Source organism: Musca vetustissima, unplaced genomic scaffold (genome assembly GCF_032173495.1).
Source record: "Musca vetustissima isolate MV318-11 ecotype Yass unplaced genomic scaffold, APGP_CSIRO_Mvet_v1 utg20001, whole genome shotgun sequence".
Lineage (NCBI taxonomy): Eukaryota > Metazoa > Arthropoda > Insecta > Diptera > Muscidae > Musca > Musca vetustissima.
This window is the reverse complement of record NW_026882994.1, coordinates 1-22,266: the sequence shown is the minus strand read 5'-3', so window position 1 is coordinate 22,266 and position 22,266 is coordinate 1. Positions and strand designations below refer to the sequence as shown.

Sequence of the window (22,266 nt, the reverse complement as noted above, 5' to 3'; positions counted from 1 at the left end):
TTTTTGAAGTTATACTAGGTGAGTTAGGTTTTTTTATTTATTTTTTTTTTTTAATTTGGTTTTCTTGTTAGGTTACAAAGCAACAAATTTGTGTATATATCACTCTAACATGATTAACATTGTAAAAACCTGGTTTAGCAAATAACAAGGGATTTTGTTTGTCTTTTACAATCCCTGCATTTTTTTATTCTAAAAATTAAACAGAAAAAAATCTCGTTTCAAATCAAATTTTGGTTATGATACATATAAGGATTATTATGTGATAGTCCTCGGTCTTTTATATATACAAAATACCTCAAATGTTCGTCTATGAATGGAAGACCTTTTGAGGACTTCTGTAGGCAGAGTACCACTTGAAGTCTCCTATTAACGGACTTTCCTACTCGGTCTTCTATATATACAAAATACATACCCCTAATGGTCGTCCATGGATGGAAGACCCTTTGAGGACTTCTGTAGACAGAGGACCACTTGAGGTCTCCTATAAACCTCAAAACAGACTTTCCTACTAAGTATGTGTCATTGGTTAGGGGTTTTGAATAAATTTACATATTTTTTATTTAACATTTAGAATTTCGATTATTTACTCCTCTCCTTTGTTACAGTTACTCCCACTGCTTCCGTGTTCTGAGTTCTACGCCAGCGTTACTCAAATGGTCTAAACACAAGGCCGTTGTTGTTTTCACCACCGGCCATATCGATTTCTCAATCCTGCGAATCACCAGCATTACTGTTACGATCCACAGAGGTACCACCATTCGATTCAGATTGTTCACAATCGGCGGGATTTATAACACCGGGTAGATAACCAGTTCCAGCATAGGGTGCTGCCAAAAATCGCTTAGCATGGGCCTGCATAAATGGTGGATATCGGTGGGTGGGTGAACCAAAAACGGCCGCCGGTGGAACCAATGGTGAAAATGCCGATTTCAAAGGAAACGGTGGCGATGGTGGTACATTGGGTGGTGAGTGGGCCGATGTGGGCATTAAATGATTTAAATCCTCCCCGGATATCATCGCCTCCATTGTCTGGAGTACATCACCACGATAGCGCTGCAGTAGCTGTTCCACATCGCTACGTCGGCGATTGGGAAAGACACGCATTAGCACATCTACGGGGGAACGTTGATGAGGTTGTTGTGGTCCCGCTCCACCCACAGCATGATGACCCATCATGGGTGACTGTTGTTGTGCCTGCTGTTGCTGCTGATGATGATGTGGTGAATGTTGAGCCACTGCATGGGAATGGGCACTTGCGGCCGCTGCTGCCAAAAATTGTGTATGATGATAGGGCATAAAACCTTGAGGGTTGCCATTGCTGAAGCTGCGCAACATATGCATACTCTCGGCGGAGGGTGTGTGTGGCGGTGAGGTGGAATCTTCTTTTTTCAAGCTGAGATTTTCTGGGGTGGCCTCATCGGGCGCTGAATCAACATCTAAATCGGATTCTGGTGAGCTTGGAGGACCGGTACGGGCAGGCGATAGATTACCATTGTTGTTGTGATAATTGTTGGTTTTCTGGCGTGGACTGCTGGGGTTGGATTCGGAGCCGGTGTCTTGATCGGTTTCATTGGAGAGACGTGCACGCTTCGAACCTGCAAGGAGAGAGAGAGAAAGAGAAGGATAATGTTAATGAGTTGTATAAAGGGAATGATTTAGGTGCATGAGAAAAACAAATAAAGCCAATTCCGCATCGACAACAGAAGGCCTAAACAAGTCGAAATTATTTTTCCTCCTCTATTTTCGATTTTTCGAGGTTGTCTATAGATGGAATATTTATTGAGGTCTTCTATAGAACACGATCTCTTGAGGTCTTTTACAGACAGGAGTCCCCTAGACGTATTCTATAGACAGAAAACCTCTTCAGGTCTCCTATAGACAGAAGGCCTCTTGAGTTCTTCTAAAGAAAAAAATAACTCTTAAGGTCTTCTATGTCTTAAATTTGATGCAAGCAGTTGAGAATCTATATAGAGAGAAAATTTCTAGAAATGTTCTGAAGACATCCAAAGATTTTCTATAGAAATTTTTCAACATTGTTTTATTCGAAATCATAGAAATTTTCCACTTCAAACTTCGTGACATTGCAGAATTCGGAAATCAAGTTGAATAAAATCACTTTGAAAAAATTTATTTGGCTACACAGTCTCTATTTCCACATGGATACTTAATCACAACAACATTAAATACAAAACAGATAAACAATGAGATAAAGTATCAAATTTTTTGTTCAATATTGTCTTATGGCATTCCTGATTGTCTGTCGAAGTTGCCTTGGTTACCTGACGCGATATGGAAGTTTACTTAGTTTGCCGGCGTAACTTGGTAACGCTCTCATAACACTGGTAGCTCGCACTCATAACAATGGTGTTGGTATGGCGTTTAAGACCAGTAAATGTGGCGGTGTGAGTGTCTGATTTTTTATTTCAAAAAATCAGTCATTCGATATCTTCTACTCGAAATGTTTTATATTTGTTTATTTGTTTTGTTTTAGTGTGTCTTCTTTTTTTGCGTTGTGTTTTTCAGTCACTCTTATAGCCTGTTTTTGATTTGTGTGAAGCACTTTTTTCTTGTTTGAAATTTAATTAAGTTGTGATTCATTTTCATGGAAGAGGACAGCCTGACAGTCGAGCAAACATTTGCAAGGTGAAGGGATGGGAAAAATGCTTATTGATTTTTTTGTTTACTTTCTTTGTTCGCATAACCAATAATCAACAACAGCAGCACATCTTGACATTCCTTAGCAAACATGAAAATGATGTTTGATGTTGGTGTTTTTGTGTTTAAATAATATTTTGTTATTGTTTTTAAAATTATGAAAAGTAATCATCAGAAACCTTTTTAATATTTTTGTTGTACTTCGTAAAGTATCGCTTGTGGATGTAAAAATGTGATTTTGTTTAGTTTTGGTAGTCAGTCAATGGTGTTGACAAGGTAATTTAAAGAAATCCATTAGGGAAATAAAATCGATCAAAATTATTCCGACATAAGAATTGATAGGTTTCTTAAAGGAGATAATTAGTTTCCATCGCTATTCATATGGAGAGGATTTATAAAAATGTACTCTGACAAAAATGGATATCTGACAGAAAGTCTTTAGTTAAAGATGGAATAATAGATGTTCGGAATGATGTAATTTAACATTCTTCAGACAAAATATTATGAATTTTATTCTATAGGCCTTTCAGGTATAGAAGAAGTCCATTCCAGGTCTAAGTCATTCTTCGGTATTATATATATATTACTGAAATGCGAACAAATCTGAATCGACGATGGATATCTCAATATTTATGATTGCTACACGACTGGTTATAGCCCTCATTGAACAATAACGCTCGAATTTTAAGTCTGTAGAAGGTTATAGACGTATTTTCCAACCAAACATTAAAATTTGATGTTTTGAAGAAAAAAATATGTTCTCAGAAATTTTTCGTTATATGTGGAATTTGGAGATCTTATCGACTACCGAATTAGATAATATTTGTGATGTCGGATTTCTCTATATGAAACACTTAACTGTGCTTTGAAATTAAAAAACGAAAGTGGCCTATATTTTTATTTAGCTTATGCCCGGCTCGGATTTTAACCCTGTTTTCTATGTTGTCCGATACAATAGCATTCATAGTGTTCTCCTTAAAGTTGGACAAGAGAAGAAAATAGTGTAGGTTGTATGGAATAGGAGTCCGTCACTGAAAGAACCAGTAAGGAAAGTAGTAAAGTCGTACAGGGCCGAATATATGATACCCTTCACCACTTTGGGTATATCCAACAGATGGAATCCTAACAGACGTCGAATTTTTGAAGGACCATTAACATGAAATTAAACATGTCATTCAGCAACCTATACTAAATTTTGGTCAGATATAGAGTTGCTTCTTATAAAGGTACAAAATTATGTAATTAAATTTAAAGCAAAATATCGAAATCTAAACCAATTTAATCGAAACTTGTCACATGTTAGGTTACACTGATTTCAGTATGTTTGATTTGCATTCGGCCACATTTTGAGTTCTTCATATACTTATAAATCCAAATTTCGTGCAAATCGAAAGATATATAGAAACTTTGGTGCACTATTTACCTAAAATCGGATCTACACTAATTCATGAATGACCCTAGAAAATTTCATGTGAAATCTAAATAACTCTTGAAGATATAGCCGATTTATTGTGTCAGCATCAAGTAACGGCTGAAGGACTTCTCAAACTTTAAACGCATTTTCTCCAACATTGGTTTTGCGAATAGCGGGCACGATAACTCAAAAACTAATAACCCAATCATGTTTTTACCCAAATTGGTTTTAATTTTATATATGGGATTTCCATTGGTTATCAAGTTTTCGTATCAAAAATTTATTATGGCATAGCCCCTGCTCTATCCATGTATTGTTGTAAACAAAATCCGAGTCGCATTTATTATTATCCGAATGAGATGAAATTTGGCACGGTTACTTTATTTGAACGAGACCTGTTGAATTTGAAGAAACGCGGTTCAGATTAATACTCTCTCCGACTTCATATAAGTGGTACATCGATTGATAGGTAGTAAATTGTATTCAATTCATTTTATATTTGAATAAAGCTTATATATAATATCGACCGACTTGATCTAAATAATGACTGGAATATGCAACGTTCATATGATTACTGACTGTGCTGTAACGTATGTCAAGTTCTGTCTTTAGTGAATTAAAATTTCATATTCACTGGAAAAAACGACTACATTTTTTTTACTAACAATATTGAATATTTAAGAGATTACAAATATTAATTTTCTTTTTTAATTTCTATATTAAACCGAGGAAATTTAACATCACCCCCCACACATGTCACTCAATGTAACACTTCAAAGATAAATATGCCACAAACTGCATGCCAACTTTAATTTTAATTTATCCATATTAAGGGTCTAAGGTCGTTGCCAACCTAAGGAGTACTTTGAGTGTAAAATGTTGTTGCAATTTTAAATATCCCACAACCAGAATCCCTCCGTCTACATAACCACGTATAACAATTGTTTATTTAACTAACGTTTTTCAGCTTCGTTAATTTTTTCAAACTCACATCCTACATCTGTCAAAGAAGCACATAGGTGTTGTTAGAAACTAAAAGAACAAAGATTACAACATTGTAAATGTTGTCGCCGCAAACATTACAAAGATCGCGTAACAAATTACAGAAGCGTAAAAATCTACACCGGTAATATTTTCTTTTGGCGAAGCAGCCAGCCAACTGTTGTGGAAAATCTTTTGTTCGATAGAGTGGGCACATAATTCACAACAGCACAGTGGGTTGTGAATAATTTTTTAATTTGAAAAGAAAATTGTAAGCATAGCTGGACTTTATCCAAAATATGACTGAAATCTAAAATATCAAAAGTTAAGGGTCCCGTAATATTGAAACCCATATAACGGAACCCCTAAATTTCGAAAAGATTCAGCGATATTGATAATTTTTGGTAGGAAGATTTTATGAGATCCCAGAATATTAAATTAGGGCCAATTCTTTTGAAAAACTTCCTCAAAATTCAGATCAATGGGGGGAAACTGTTATACGGGGCTACAACGAAAGTGGGTGCAATATTCATTTTTCATAAGGATATTTTCTACCCAATGTGAATCCGAAATTTTAAAATACCACTTATTCGGTTAAATAACGTGTCCAAACTTCCCAAAATACCGACATTTGGGGTCTACACATAAAAGCGGACCAATATATTAATCCTTTTTAGTAGGAAGATTTGCAGCCTAATGAGAATTCAAAATACGAAACGTTCCCAACGTGCCGAAAATTGGGGAGCCATTTTAAATGGGTGATACCCTAAAATGTGGACCCACATTGATCAATTTATAATATATCTTGATTTTTGAAATTTCCAAAATTCCCATCTTGGAAATATCCAAAATTCTCCACTGTACAAAATTTCATATTCCCCATTTAAACTTAACTTGCGACTGCCACGAATTACAACAACATTATTAACAAAACAACATATTTATACCCGGTAACACTTTCAACACATAGTCGAAAGCAACAACAATAGAAACGCCGACAAGAGTTTTTGCTCTTTTCTTAAAAAAAGCAAATATGACTTAATGTAAACCCCAAATGCTTTGACAAAGTTGCAATTCAAAGCAAAAACGAAAAAATCGACCCAAAAGAGGGAGAAAGCCTGGTGGCTGGCAACACACTTCTTACATTCGGTTCAAGTGTTGCACATACACTTGAGAATTTCGGTTTGTTCGTACACGCGAATACTTTATTGTTATAATTGCCAACTCTCTTGAAGTCAAAAACGTTGCCATTAAAAAACATACGACAAAATAAAGGTAAAAAAAAATATTTCAAAACATTAACTTACCAGGACTTTCAACCTCTGTACGATCGGGTGAGAAACCCATTGATAGTCTTTCGGCCCGTATACGCATTTCAGAATCGGAATCACCAGAATTTGTACCGCCACCACCACCGCAACCACCTCCTCCGGAACTACCATTACTACTGAATTGCATACGACTGTGATGATGTGCTGCACTGGAGGTGGAATCAAGACCATCACTCGGTGGCGATGGTATACCCGTGTGAAAAACACCATTTTGCGATGTATTCTGGGGACTGAGTTGTGATGCAGGTGTTGTTGTTGAGGCTGGTGTCCCCTCACCGCCAGCATTTTGTGATGGTACTCGTGGCGGTACATTGGTGTAGAGCAGACCCAACTCACGTGCTTCATTTTCCTCCTGAGCCTGTTGGCGACGCAATGCAACCTGAAAGAATGAGGAGGTAGAGAAATACTGGAATTGTTTAAAAAGAATTTCGGTTCAAAAATTTAACTATTCGAAATAAAAAGTTGGTGAATTGAAATAAAAAAAATTAAGAAAGTAATACACAAGTACATCAAAACCTTGGCGAAATTCCGTTAATTGAATTTCAAATAATATTAACATATACTGTATTTTTACAGATCGGGCATCTGGAGACAATTTCTGTTGTCATCTCAGAAAATAATTGTTACTAAGCAAGGCTTATTTTGCATCTAAAGACAAACAGTAATGGTGTCGAAGAGTTGGAGGATTGTTTGAAAATTTGTCAAGCTCTTTATAAAAATATAAAATCAGCTGAAAAGAAATGAACCATTTCAACAAAGTGATATTTTTATTAAAACTTCGAAAAATTGATATTGATCACAATTGACAGAAAAGAGGGCACAATTTTTATAGAATAACTCAAAAAAAGGGAAGTAAACAATTGATTTGCTTATTCAAAAAATGTACTTGGACAGTTAGACCAAATGGCAGTCCAGATTCAAAGTTTTGAGGGATATTTAACACTTTGTCATTGCAGACACCATACTTTACGGGACCATATCAATGCATGAGAATGATAATCTTAATCAAAAGTGAAGAAATCTTGGCGGAAGATGTAAAACATTACGTGTTGAGCACTTATTGTTAATTCACAAGATTTGGACGAAATGCAGACTAAATTCCGACTATATATAAGACTTATATTTTTTCAAAATTATAATAAACATCACTAGCGAATCAAATTTAGTTTAAATTGTGGTCACCTCCATGTGATTTTATGATTTTGATGTCAACCGCTTCTCTTGTATGCACTATCAACATCACCCGACTTTGCCCACCCGACCTAAAAATAAATTTCATTGAATGAAATTATTGTAATATTCTCAAAATATTGACCCATTATTTTTGTTTGACAAATCCCCTTTCGGGAACTATTAAAAAATAAAGATATAAAAATAAAGGTCCAATCCATCAGCTAAATATTGACAGATACTAATTATTTGGCCATTTCCCGTACCCCATGTAAAATTTCGTGGTGTTTGGATATTATAATTGTGCATAAACAGACAAAAAATAAAGCTTTTGTTCAATATAATCTTATATTGAAATATTATTTTGAATATAATCTTATATTGATATCCTAAATATTAACCTAACAAACCTATAAGTTCATCTTTGTCTAAAAATGGACCTATATACAAAACTTCGAGGCTATTAATCCACTACTGCGGTCTATACTTTTTATACATTATAATGGACTCTGACGGACACACATTCGATTCACCTAGTCGATATATGACGATCGGTATACTAAACGGTGTGTTTATTCTGTGATAAAGATATATATCTATCATGTCTTACAAGACTTTGACACTTTAAGTGTCGGGATAGTAAAAAAATAATTAAAATAAAATTCAAATTTTAAATTAAAAAATAACCCATAATTTTAACACCTCAAATTTCTGAACTCATCAGGCTGAATAAAATAGTATATAAAATATAACGGAGGTGCAGTATTTGAAGCACTCCAGTTGTCTTCTTGGAGCATTTCACTATAAAATCGTATATGTCAAATATCAGACGCACTAACATCGCAAAAAAATTGCCAGAAATGCCGCGTGTCACTTTTTTTGTCATAATCAAAAACCCATATTCTTCGCTCTATGGACCGTCGGGGACCCATTTCCTGAGTAATTTCAATTTGACTCCCTTTTTTGATCAACTCTTTAAAAAGAGCCCCTAAACAGCTGCCAGCTCCTAGCCATATTCCACATAATAATCTTTTCATTCTGGACTGATAAAGTTTTGCATTGATGACACATACCAAAATGACAATTTCAGAAAGTTTTTTTTTTTGCATAAATACATGAATGGACTTCAATAACCGGAATACCCGAAAAAATCCCCATACAGTTTAAGAGGTTTTATTTTTAGTAAACATCGGCTATTTCCAATAAAAATGGATTTATAAATTATAGTATCTCGAAAATATTGACTCACCTGTGCTGCCATGACACGCTGACGTTCCGCAATTAATGTACATTTGGCACACAAACAATCACGCCACCTGCAATAGCGCTTGTGGCCCTTTAGAGCGCTGACCTGGAAAAGTAAAAAAATATATGAAATATAAAACAATTATTTTATAAAATATGTATGTATACCTTGATAATAGTGATAAATAAAATTTAAATTTTTAAGATGCAGTTAGAAATCTGAGTAATTATGTCTACATTATAGCATTTTGAGTAGTTCATAGTGAGCACGAGTAACTTCATAAACTACAAATTATACATATAGGATCTAGACAAAGGGGAAAAGGACGGTGAAAATATATACATATCGATTTCTTATCTCTAAGGATCGAACATTTTATGAGCGACATTTCTGTAGATTATTTGGAGTTCCAAATAATTTCTTCTAGTGGTCTTTAGTTTACGGCTCAAGAAAATAAGGACGAACAAGAAGGGCATGGATTTGAAAATGAAGGAGGATACGTTTTGAAACAACAGCCGTCATTCGATTTGACTGAAAACCTGTCGCTTCAAAAATAACTTGTAATATACGTAAGGTAATGGATGGATGGATGTACACATCGATTAACTCCCTAATGTATTTATAATATGAATTCAACGTTATAATTTAGAATGCATAAATATAAAATATAAACAGGTTTTTAATAAGTGGAGTTTACCGAAGAGTGCACTGAACGCCTCATATAAAGCAGTTTCTTTATTAACTTCAACGTTACCAGCAAAAAAATCGTTACGCTATAAATCAAAAACTTGACATCTATGCCGAATTTGTCTTTCTGGGTTCATAATATACTCGCCAAGAGCTTTCATCCACCCACATTGTGTTATATATTGTTATATTTAATTTGGTCACAATAACTACCAAAGACATAAAAAAACGCAAAATTTCGTGAGAAATTAAATTGTATTAAAATTGAATACCTAAAATTTAGTTAAAAAATCGTTCCGATATCCTTAAATATTCGTCCGATACCACATATCACATTAGAGCTTTGAATTGTTCCATATATATTGCTACTACACCTACAGTGCCCCCATATAATAGCGCGACATGCGGCAGAATTTAAGAATAATATTTTCGACCCAGCCAAACTTATCATTACCCTTACTCATTTTCTTTACAACTGACTATGTCTGGATTTTTTCTAACACCATTTCTTTCATTTCAGGTAGAGTATGTTTAAATATGTGCTTAAATTCAAATAACATTGTTGAATTTACTTCCAAAAACCTTTATAATTGGGTGAGTATTATTCTTTTTTTATATTATTTAGATCTACTTAGATTTATACATGCGGAATATTGTTTCTAAATCAAGTAGTCTCATACGGAATATTCTTAAGACATTATTTTCAAGCTCTATAGGAAAAATTATATGTTTCAAAACCTATAATATTATTATGGGTGGGAAACTCCTTATATCGTTTTTTTAAATTATCCACAGATTTGGAATCCGCTGTTTTAACACGATGCATTTACCAGAGGCTTCTATAAAGAATATCCAAAGTTTCTAAAATCTAATCAATTCCTAAGCATTTTAAACGGATAATGGGTACAGTTAAAAATTTTATATTACCTATAGTTATCAAAATAATATCCTTCGAACCGAGGGTTTTTCGTCAGTCAACGTAAAAGACTTCCTTGCCGATCAATAATATTATCTTCAAGTCGTTTATTTTGAAAGTGATTTAAGTCATTTTTTTTTCAAAAATATTGTAAAATGCCCTTAAACTTGATAGAATATATAAAGTAATATACATCCTAAAATGGACTTAAACAATGACTGAATAAAAAAAAAAATTCCCAGTAATTTTTTTTTTTGAATATTGTATTTTTAGGCACGATACCGCTGCTCAAAACCCATACAATTTAAGATTTTTCTCGAGACTTTCGCTTATTTAGTGTTTTGCTTTTTCCAACGCCAGAACATCGACTCCGGCATACAAGAAGACCATACTTTTTTCTATAGAAAATTTGTGTGCTTCGGAACTCTTAGAAGTCTTTCGTTTATATGCTTTCCTGTGTGGGAAGAGGGAAATCTTTGAATAAACGATTTTGTAGAAATTTTCGAATTGTATGACTTCTTAGTCACATCTTCAATCCTTATTGGCTGGACTTTGAATTCAATTGATTTCATTTTTGAAAGGCAAAATTGTTCCACGAATCGAAATATTGTTACGGGGAAGATTTTCGATATATTTTTGTCCAAACTTAGACTCTATGTCCAATTTTTCAAATCTGGTCGAACTAGAAACAACTTCTCTTTAAATATATCCATCAATTTTTTTTAAGAAACAAAACTCATTTCAATGTTTCCTTGGATGCCTCTTTTATCCTGACCTGACATTTTGTGATCTGTCGCATGTCTATATTATCCAATGAAGAACGATATTTTTAATCAATCAATCAAAATTTGTGCAATACTTATCAGATCAAGTCCTCTATTTAATTTGGATACATTAACAAATCAATAGCAGTGAAAAAATATCTCAGACTCAGGAATACGAAGTAAAATTTTGTACATAAACAATTGAATTTAACTCTTTTGAAGCGTGTATTTTTAAAATGTTTCTCGGAGGCTTTTTTGTTTTTCCTTTTCACCAAAAAATTCAATTTCCGTTCCCTAATAAAAAACTCAAATTATATAACTATAACTTTGACTAGCTCTTTTAACTCTCTGTTAAAGAAGAACAAATCATTAACCACTGTTGCATTGCATAATTCCGTAGGTGGCTACAATTAGGTGACCTTATGGTTTTCCAAAAATGTCCATCTCATGTAGACGTCAAATTAAAAAAAAAACTTTTTTATATAAAACAATACTAACCACTCCATGATTACGGCAACGGGCACATTTCGGTGTACGCTGATAGCGTTCGGAGGCAGCACGCAGAAAAAATGCAGGTGGCAAGGCACCTAAGACCGGATGTTGAGACATGAGATTTTGCATATCAACGCCGCTGGGTAAACTCATAATTCCACAACGTACCCAATTACCAAGGGATTATCTACGTTTTTTAGATATTTTATTTTTTATTTAATGTTACAATTTTAATAATTTTTAAAATTATTTAAAAGCATTACTAAATAATTGTTATTATTTTTAATCACTTTAATTTTTTCGATTCAATTTTATTTAATCCATGGGTTTGTCACAAGAAATTGTTTTTTATTTTTTCAAAATTATTTTTCAAATGATAATTCACCACAATAATATTTAATGTTATTTTTTTAATTTTTATAATTTGTAACAATTTTAAAATTATAAATGTTACAATTTTATTTTCTTTTGTTTTTTGTTTTTAATACCGCAATTATATTTTTCGGGTTCGGGTCGCCGTCGCAACGCACTGAGAACTCGTTTGCAACTGATTCAAATTTCTTAAATGTTGATGTTGGTTACAAACAAATCCCCAGAAAAAAAAGAAACTACAACAACCATTCATCCATCCAACCAACCATCATCATTCTCAGGGCCCTACCAAAAACTCAGAGTAACAAATTCTCAGATGCCAACAACAACAACAGCGGCTACACATAAAATCAAAACACCACCACCGTCGTTGTTGTCGTCGTCTTCTTCAGCAGCTATAAAATGGGGGTTGATTACCGTATTTTTGTACTCTGGCCTTGCCGTGCCTTATTTCTCTCTGCCAACGTCGTTCACGACCATCAATAATAATGCAGTGGCAGCAGCAGCGAAAGCAGCACTGGAGGGGTGGGCTAAATGAACCAACCAACTGCCTCCTTTATGCCTCGACATAAATGTTGCTCCTGTTTTTATTGTCCTCGTTGCTGTTTGGTTGTAATTGTTGTTCGTGCTGCTGTTGTTGTTGTTTTTGTTGTTGCCATTGTCGAGTAAAGTAACAATCAGTTGTATATAAAAAAATTGTTATAGTACATGTGAACTACTGAAGTGTATGCGCGTGTATGTATGCATGAGTGTGCGTGTGTGTTGGTGTGCGACTCTACTCATTGCTCTTGTTAAAATATGAAGAATATCATTGAGAGTCCACATAAAAATTTTGAATATGGTATGAAGTGAGGATAGTCAACCAGCCAGCCATCGGCAGCAATGGATGGATGGATGAATAAATGAATGAACGAACGAAACGAACAAAGCATAGAAATGGATAAATGTTTTGCATTTACCAGACAATAAGGCAAACCGAATGACTCGATGTCAGCCACCAGACTTGCGATCATTGTTGCCTCTGACTGACTGGTTGGTTGGTTGCTTGTTGGCTGTCACGCACGCTATTGAAAAACTTTTCAAATTCAATATTATTTTTTTTTTCTGTTGTTGTGTACAGTATATAAATGTAGTATTTGATGTATTTATTTGTACATTTGTGGGCATAAGAATAGCAGACCAAAATATGTATAAAATATGTATATTCAAATATTTTATAAATTTTATTGGTATATTTCGACATTTCCATGTATTCGGCCAGGTATATAGTAGTGGGTGTTGGCGACAGAAATATACCCTTGGTCTATGGTTTTCGGAGGTCTATGGAGTTAATGAGTAGCGTCGAAATGGAACATTTTTATTGAAATGTATTGGTGGTATCAGGCTTAGGCAACATTGAAATTGCACATTGGCTATGAAACTAAGAAGTAAAAATTAAGAAAATGTTGAGATGTTGACAATATATAGAGGAGGCAACTCGGATATATTTAAAGTTTTAATTTCTTTGGGGATTTAACAGAAGGAGTGAACCGATAGGCTGCATCTTGGGATAGGATCTAGATTTGTATTCGATCTACACATGGTCAAAATTATTGGCTCTTTATGGGGGGAGGTACTATAGTGGTTCTATAAATCCCATTTCAGACTTAAAGAAAATTTGACAAAGATATCACGACCTGCAGAGGTTTTACCAAGTCGGATACTCCGTTCTCATTATAAGATACACATTTTCAAAATAGAGACTCTTTTTGCGGTGAATGATATTTTAAATTTATTTTTCAGAAATATATTGACCATGATTGATTTTCCAACATTTTTTAGGTTTGGAAGAAATATTACGGTGTGTAAAGTTTGGATTAATCCGTTAAGTCCTTTCAAGAGTTATAGTGCGCACCAAACGGTTTGAAAAGCTACATACTTATTTCAGAATCAGTTAAAACAGCGGAGTGTGAATGAATTATATGAGATTATAATGGGAATATAGCTCGTCAAAACTTTATTGACGTCGCACAGTGTCACGACCGCGGCCAAAAATGGTTAAAACCAAGTACCACGGAGAACAAATTTTTTGATGAGGATTGATAGAAAACACTCCAATTAGAATAAATATGAAATTTTATATCGATATGTTAAGTAGTTTTGTTTCTACAAAGGTTCAAATCTGATAATTATTTATAAACTGATTTTTTACCATATTTTCGAAAAATGGGTATGTTTTTCTGATGCTCAAATATTTGAATATTCAAATTAACTGTTATTATAAAAGTGTTTATTTTGGTTGCTGTGGATGTAAAGACTAGGATTCGCTTTAGTTTGTATGTATAAAAATATCATATGGTGTATACAGTCGCCCACACTTGTAGTACTTAGTTCATCAAATTTATAAAACAAATTTTGAAATTAGTGGAGCAGAAAAAAAAGTTTAAAAAAGGTTAGCTCTAATTTTTTTTATTTGAGTGGTGAAAAGTGTGTTATTTAAGGAATAAAAAAAATTAGCTGCGGAGTCCTGCGGTCCTAAGAGTTATTTAACTTTTTTGGTGACAACCTTATTAAAAAATACGGTATATTCATGAAATGGTTAGAAGCGAATGGTCAAATATGTTATGTATACAATTAAATAAGTTATTGAGGGTCAAATAGGAAGGAGAATATGTATTCAGAACATAGAAATAATACAATATTTTACATAAAATTTGCAATTAAGTGGTAAAAACGTTATTCGAAGCGAAGATATGGGAGAATTGGTTTTAAAATATAGCTTTTAAATAAATGTTCAGTCAGTTTGAAGATTATACTTATTTATCAGATCATTTGAAAAAAAAAAACAATTATTATTGGGGAATGTATGGCAATGTTCGCCGTGGGGTAAGACAGGGAAGATTATATTTTCGGATCTCGCCATTGATCCTCATCAGTCCCCATAGTTTTTTGTTGGTATATTCTCCCAAGAAGCTATTTATAGCTTCTTTACAAAAAAACCTTTCATACCCGAATGTCTCTTGTAACAAATCGAAGTAATTACGTTATCAGCGATACCACCTCAATGAGAAGTTCGAGGTTAAGAAGGCATTTGTAGAACAACTGCAATAAATTTCCCACTTGTAAAAATTAATTGTATAACCTCATGCGAATGGTATTTCTGCACAAAACTTTGCACAACCTATTATCTTTACAAAACCTGGATCAAGTCCGAATATGCGACCTACGGTCCCAAGCATTACTTTTCTTGTCGAAAAGTGTTAAAATACTAGAATTTGTAATACTGATTTGAATTTGCAGAATAACTTAAGTGGTTTAGCATAAAGATTTACAGTTTCTTATAAATTTTTTGAAATTAAAGTTTAATAAAATCAAGAAAAAACGTAATTAATTTCTGTCGGGCCAAACTTTTTATACCCTTCGCCATGTGATGTACATCCTAAAGTTCAAAACTTTTATTGTGTTTATATTAAAAGATGAACGTAAATAGAAAATATTTTGGATATATGCTTTTACCCTACGAGAATCCAAATTTTAGTCAACTTGGCAGGACAATACAACTAAAACCTCCAAAATACAGGTAATGGGGCGGAACATTTTTTGAGGAATATCCTTAAACATGGACTTATACTGAATATTGTCTATGAATATGTTTCTCAGTCTTCACAAATCTATTATGCGAAGTTATATCCACTTTGTTAAGAAATTATCTTTAAAACCCTAAAAATGTCGTAAGTGGATAGGTAACGTTACATGGAAGCTAGACCAATTTATGGACGGATGCTTTTAATTCTCAATAGGAAAATTTGGTACTCAATGTCTTGTCCAAAGTCCCCAATATATCGAATGAAGGTATTGCTATATGGCTAACCCGAAACATGGACCAATATTAATAATTTTTTGTAGGAAGATTCTATACCCAAAGGGAATTGGATATATTAGGTTGGGGAAAAAGAAATACATTATTTTAATATGGACTATTTAACATCTTCGGAATGTCCGATTTGCACCGTTTTGTTATATGATTTGTTGCCATTTTAAAGGTAACTTCATAATGCCTCTCTCATAGAAGTCTTGCACTCCATTTGCAAAAAAAAACTCTAGTTGTCGATTTTCACAATCCTCCCAAGGTACCAATTTTTTAAATTTTGCAATGCAAGAAAATATTACAATCACTTGGTGCCAAGTCCGGACTGTATGGCGGATGCATTAAAACATTCAAACCAAGCTGCCGAATTTTCTGGCGAGTCACTGTAGATGTGTCTTGGTGGAACACGACACTTCTCCTGTTGGCAAATTTGACCGTTTCTGGTCAATTGCTATCTTCAAGCGGTCCAGTAGTTGACAGTAGATATCAGAATTTAGCGTTTGGCCATATGGAAGCAACTCATAATAAATTATCCCCTTCCAGTCCCACCAAATGCATAGCAGAACCTTCCAGGCCGTTAGTTCACCGCTATTTGACCGCTATCGTTTTCGCTCAGGGTTTTCGTATGTGATCCATTTTTCATTTCCAGTCACCATCCGTTTAAGAAATGGGTCTATCTCATTCAAACAGTTTTATGGTTGATTTTTAGCTACAGGGCGATGTTACGATTGCTAACATGCCGGTCAACTTCGATCATTTCTCTGATTTTATCGACATTTTCGACGACGGGCCTAATCCTTTTTCACAAACCTAATATTAATTTTTTTAGTATTATTGGAAAAGAGTTGCTGAGTAAATATTACTGGAAAAGGAACCAGACACAGGTTATTTCTTCATTTTCGTTGCATGATTTGAATTTCAGTTTATAAAAGGACGAAATTCTTCTAGCAAAACTGGCCGATTTACGTATTTTGAAGGTATATTTGAAATTTCGGTTTCTCGAGAATTTTAACATAGCCCATATATCGAAACCGTCCACTTTTAAGTATTTTGTATATTTTAGAAATCCGGACTAAATGTGGTATTGCGGTTTATCAAGGGGGATTTTCGGCATTTTAAAAATTTTAATTACATTTTCAAACAAAATTAACTTGAAATTTGTAGTTCCTATTTTAGTTTATAATATATCGTCTCGTCGTATAACACTTTTCATATCGTATAAATCCAAAAATTATCCGACTTAAATCAGAAAACCACCGTCTCAGTAGATTTCTAAAAATAATTTTTTGTTTGTTGCATCTTGTTCTAAACTCTCCTAGCTTCATTCTGAAACTAAATAAATTTAAAAACCAGTGAGCGGAGCAGTATAGTCGGACGGGACCGCCATACGATACCCTACACAACTACGACGGAGTTCTAACTTTCTAAATAAGTTTATTCCGAGCCTGGGAAATATTTCGTGACATTTGCACCCTCTTGCCCGATTAGAGGTCAACAGAACATCTTCCATACACTGACATATTTTCCCAATATTACTAATATTCAGTACAGCCCTTCTTATTACTTGTCCAGATTTACTTCAGCGCGGGTTGTATGGTGATGATCGGCTTATAACTGTGGCCTAAATATCGATTCGAAATATTGCAAAAAAATTAAGTTTTCGGTCCACTTCATCCCAAAACTGTTATCTGATCATCACCGTAAATTACAAGCGCTGTCCTTGATCATAACTGGAACCCCATGGAAAATTTCAAATCGATCAACGTTATATTTCCGTCCTCTAGTGTGGTAAGGGATACTATATAATATCTGAATACGTAAGCATCTGTAAATATTTAAGTGTAACTCCCACATCCGAGAACATACGACAATATAATTGGTATCAATTTAAAGGTCAGTCACTCCTTTTGGATATACTATCAACTTCTCGGGTCTATGTCCTTTAGGACATATATACGCCATAGAATCCAAATTTTGTAATTTTTCACACAAAAGTCAGGGTCCATTTGACCCGCTAGATATTGACCGATCTTTATAAAAACAGGCATGTATATTCATTGGCCCGATCCCCTTCTCCATTTAAAATTTCACGAAGTTCGGACCGTAATTGCGACCTCTGGAGCGACCAGTCCATTTCATCCCCTAAATATTAACCGATCTTTACCAAAAAAATAAACAGTCGTGAAGATTGGTCCATAACTGTGGCCTGTATCGTGTTTACAAATTATAATGGACAGACGGACGGACGGACACACATGTCTAGATCAACTCTGCCTGACAACATAGTTGTGTAGGGTAAAAAAATAGGAAAATTTTGACTTTGACCTCATCTAATTTGGAAACCGCGACCCACAATGATAACATATTTTACTGTTGTAAAGCTCAAAGTTCGCATATTTCAAATATATAACGTATTTTCCTCTCTACCTGAAATGGGCTTTTTGCCAAAAATTTGATTCGAAGATGGGACCCCTAGATCTACTCCTTCTGGTACTTCCCACCCAGTGTCAACATTTTTTTTAATTTGTTAATTCAATACAATGCTAATTGGTTATTTGTAGGAAATTGATTTTGCAAGTGACTGACAACACAAATTAAAAATTATCAATTAATATGTAATATTGAAATGCCTGATATTTAATTTGCCCATAATGTAAAAAAAAAACATCAACATCACCGAATACAACTGAAACTGGGTTTTACCAAAAAAGAAACAACAGAAACAGTCTACAGCTATAAGAAAAAACTCTCGAAACCTTATTTACACATACAATTTCAATTCATATACAAGTCGTGGCCAACCAACCATTTAGTCACTACTACTCTGTACATCCTTCCAACCATCCAATACCTTTGGTTCATGTGCCTCGTTTCTTTAACAGTAAGTTTCATTTAAGTTCGTAGGAAATGTCTGTTATTTGGTTTCAGTTTTCCCCTTGGCATTCTCATCTGTTACTTTTGCGTCGTCGTCATGGTCGTTGTTGGTTGACGATGACGACAACATCCTCCATTCAATGTCCTAGTATTGCCAGTTGTTTTCGAGATTCGACTCTCTGTTTCAGTTGCTTACCCCAAACTCTTTTGTTTAAACGGTTTTTATTGTTATCTTTGTCGTTGTTGCTTTTTTACTTTGACTTGTACTATTATTTGTGTTTCATTCGCTTGGCTGACTACTGGCCAAATGATGGTCATGATAACGATGATGCTGCTACTGGAGGAGCCTGAGCTGCTCTTCATTTGCCTACAGTGACAACAAGAGAAAACAAAACCAAAAAAAAGAAATCCATTTATTCTCAACGCTCATGTTACTGCTGTCAGTGTCACCAACATCTTTCGGCTTCTGCTACCGATCCGATAATGTTGTTGTTTTTGGTACACCTACTTGAGATGGCCCCCAAAGTTGGTTGTTACTTCTGCGGCTGGTGTTTATGTTGCCATTCATTGAAGGTGTATTTGTGTATGTGCGTGTGTGAGTTCGTCTGTGTATGCCTTAATATCACGTTCATTGTTTCCATGTTTCTTTTGCGGAATGGCATGATGGGTATGGCCATAAGTGTGTTCACGTGTATGTGTGTGCGTTCGTATTTTGTGGGCCATTCCAGCCATGAAGTGTGAGTGAATGCTTCGTAACCAACCAACCAAAAACATTTCTTCTACCATCTGTCGTCGTTTTTTGTTTTTGTATTTTTTTTTGTTATTGTTGTTGTGTAGTGCAGTGTGTGTGTGTTGCTGGGTGTATGCTATGCCCGTGTTGTTTATTATGGCGTTTTGTATACATCTTTTTGTATTGTGGCTTATTTTTTTGTGTTTCTCGTTGTTGTTGCAATTCTATATACTATAGAAGGTTTTCTTATACAAAATATCTTATTTTTCATTGGGTTTATTTACTTTTGGTTAACTTGAGGATTGTAAAGTTTTAGTAAATGGGAGGTGATTCTGATGTTTGTGAAAAAAATCTCTTTAAATGTGAGAGTATTTCAATGTATAAATGTGTAACAAAAATGTATGTATTTTAGGTAAACATATATATATATATATAAGTTTTTATGTGTGTATGAAATTGGCTACAGCCGTTATAGTTTTTGTTCATGAAGCTGCAAGTATGTACATATAGAGTGTGTGTGTGTATGTTGTAAGTTTTTATATATTTTTAATTGCTGAATAGCCGTTACATTTATGCAACATAAACGTTATTAGGAAATCCTATTATTTTTCTGTGTAAATATGTATGTGTTTATTTGTACTTTAGTACATTTTATAAAAAATGTTTACAAATTAATAAAGATCATATTGACCAAATTCGAAGTTAGAAGAATTAACAAAAAACCAAACACACCCAAAAGTTTATATTGAAATTACTTGTTATTTATAATATAGAGTTATATCGGTAAAAGGCTTTATTTAATCACTTTAAAGATTAAAGGTATTGAATCCAGGGCTGCTCTAGAATTGACTCTTAATGTAGAACGGAATATTTTATGTTTAGATTAAAATATAAACCCATCAGTGCAAACATCGATTAGCTCCATTAAGCGAAACGCTGAAAAACGTTATGATGTAATGCATGTATGTTGATTTTGAAATTCCTTGGATAATATAAATTGAATTATACAATGTAGACGTCATAAGAACACCAGATTTTATTATACGTTGGCACTTAAATTTAAGAAATTTCAAAACTATATGTATTAAGCGGCTCCTACTTACTCATCGAAGTTAAAGGGTCCAACAGAACTCCTTCGTCTCTGATATGTTGTCCAATACACGCTTTGACATTCAATGATTATCATATATGTTAATAAAGGTGCAATTTTGAAAATATTTGTCCGGAGTAGAGTTATCCCAGAAAAGTTGGCCGATAATTGAGCCACTCAGTGCACTCATCGATAAACTTTATAAAAAGAGTCCGAAACTAAAGTAACTGAAATTGCAAACTAAAAAAATGACCTGTAATTTTTTTAAAACAAAGTTATAATGAACGTTTTTTTTTTTCAGAAATAAAAAGATAATTTGTTCACTTATAAAAAACAGCGAATATAAACGCAAAATTTATTTTGAAATAAAAATAAGAAATAATCTATGGAAAATTTAATTTACCCAATTTTTCTTATAAATAAGCATAATACTGTGCAACGCAAAAAATAATTACCGGGAAATTCCAACAGATTATGAAAGAGGGACTAAAAAAGGAAACACGTGTATCGTCATTTTGAAAGTTTACGTCGGGAGTAACCTAAAAGAGGGGGGAGGGGGCAATTTTCCCCCTTGTCAAGAATTTTGATAATTTTCGAATTATGATTTCTTGAAATCCTTGCATTTTAGGTTATAGTCTCTTCGGTAATATTACTGATAAAATATCGAATATTTTGGTATACAACTTTAACCCTTAAGCGACTCATTGAAGGGGTCTTTTTAGTCCCCTTTTCATTCAAAATGGTGTTAAAGGTGCTCAGAATATTCTACAGAAATGTTCGCCATAATATATAAATCTGGTAATTTTCAGGAAACTTAAGACACATCACTCTCGACCTAATTCAGTACGCTGTGCTAAATTTCGTGCAAATCGAAAGATATATAGGGACTTTGGTAAACCATTTACATTAAACCGGGCAATTTTCCCCCTTTTCAAGAATTTTGATAATTTTCTCATTATGATTTCTTGAAATCCTTGCATTGTAGGTTATAGTCTCTTCGGCAATATACTGATAAAATATGGAATATTTTGGTATACAACTTTAACCCTCAACCGACTCATTGAAGGGTTCTTTTTGGTACCCTTTTCCAGAAGTGATTGAAAATTCATTCAAATCGGTGTTAAGGGTGCTCAGAATATTCTACAGAAATGTTCGCCATAATATTTTGTTTCTCAGAATAGACTAAAACTCAAAAATCAGCCTAAACGTAAAAAAATCTTAAAAAACAAAAAAAAAAATCATTTGAGGGTTAAAATGGTACTTATTACTAGTTTTTATCAATTTTTCCCACAAGATGTCGTTTAGGAAGGATAGTATAAGGGACAAAAATATTCTCCATCAATTTTTAACATAAGTCACTGAACAAGAGAAATCTGTATATATAATGTATATACTGAATATATAGTCATACATTTTGAACCAAAAATTCAAAATGTTCTCGTATTTTTTTACGAAGACATTTGTATTTGTTTCGACTAAGTGCATTGAAGTAACATGTATCTTAATTTTAGGTATATAATGTCAAAGAATAAAATATTCTACGTCAAAATCCACTTCAAGTCTCAGAACAAACTATATATTTATATTCAATAGTTTTTAAGAAATTTACATTATAAAATTATATATAATAACAACAATTTTTTTGCAGACTTCAGCCAATTTGGTTGTAAAATGTTTCTAATAGACAAAAAATACCT

The 22,266-nt window shown here is 33.7% G+C and overlaps 1 protein-coding gene across 1 annotated transcript; it reads right to left on the bottom strand.

The window, feature by feature from the left end:
• Positions 1-630: 630 nt before the first annotated feature.
• On the bottom strand, positions 631-11,837 carry LOC133329726 (doublesex- and mab-3-related transcription factor A2-like). Its single transcript, XM_061538193.1, has 4 exons — positions 11,663-11,837; positions 8,801-8,902; positions 6,358-6,760; positions 631-1,595 (listed from the first exon to the last, which is right to left on the bottom strand). The coding sequence occupies exons 1-4, from the start codon at positions 11,807-11,809 to the stop codon at positions 706-708; spliced, it is 1,542 nt and encodes a 513-aa protein (XP_061394177.1). The 5' UTR covers positions 11,810-11,837; the 3' UTR covers positions 631-705.
• Between the last annotated feature and the right edge of the window lie 10,429 nt (positions 11,838-22,266).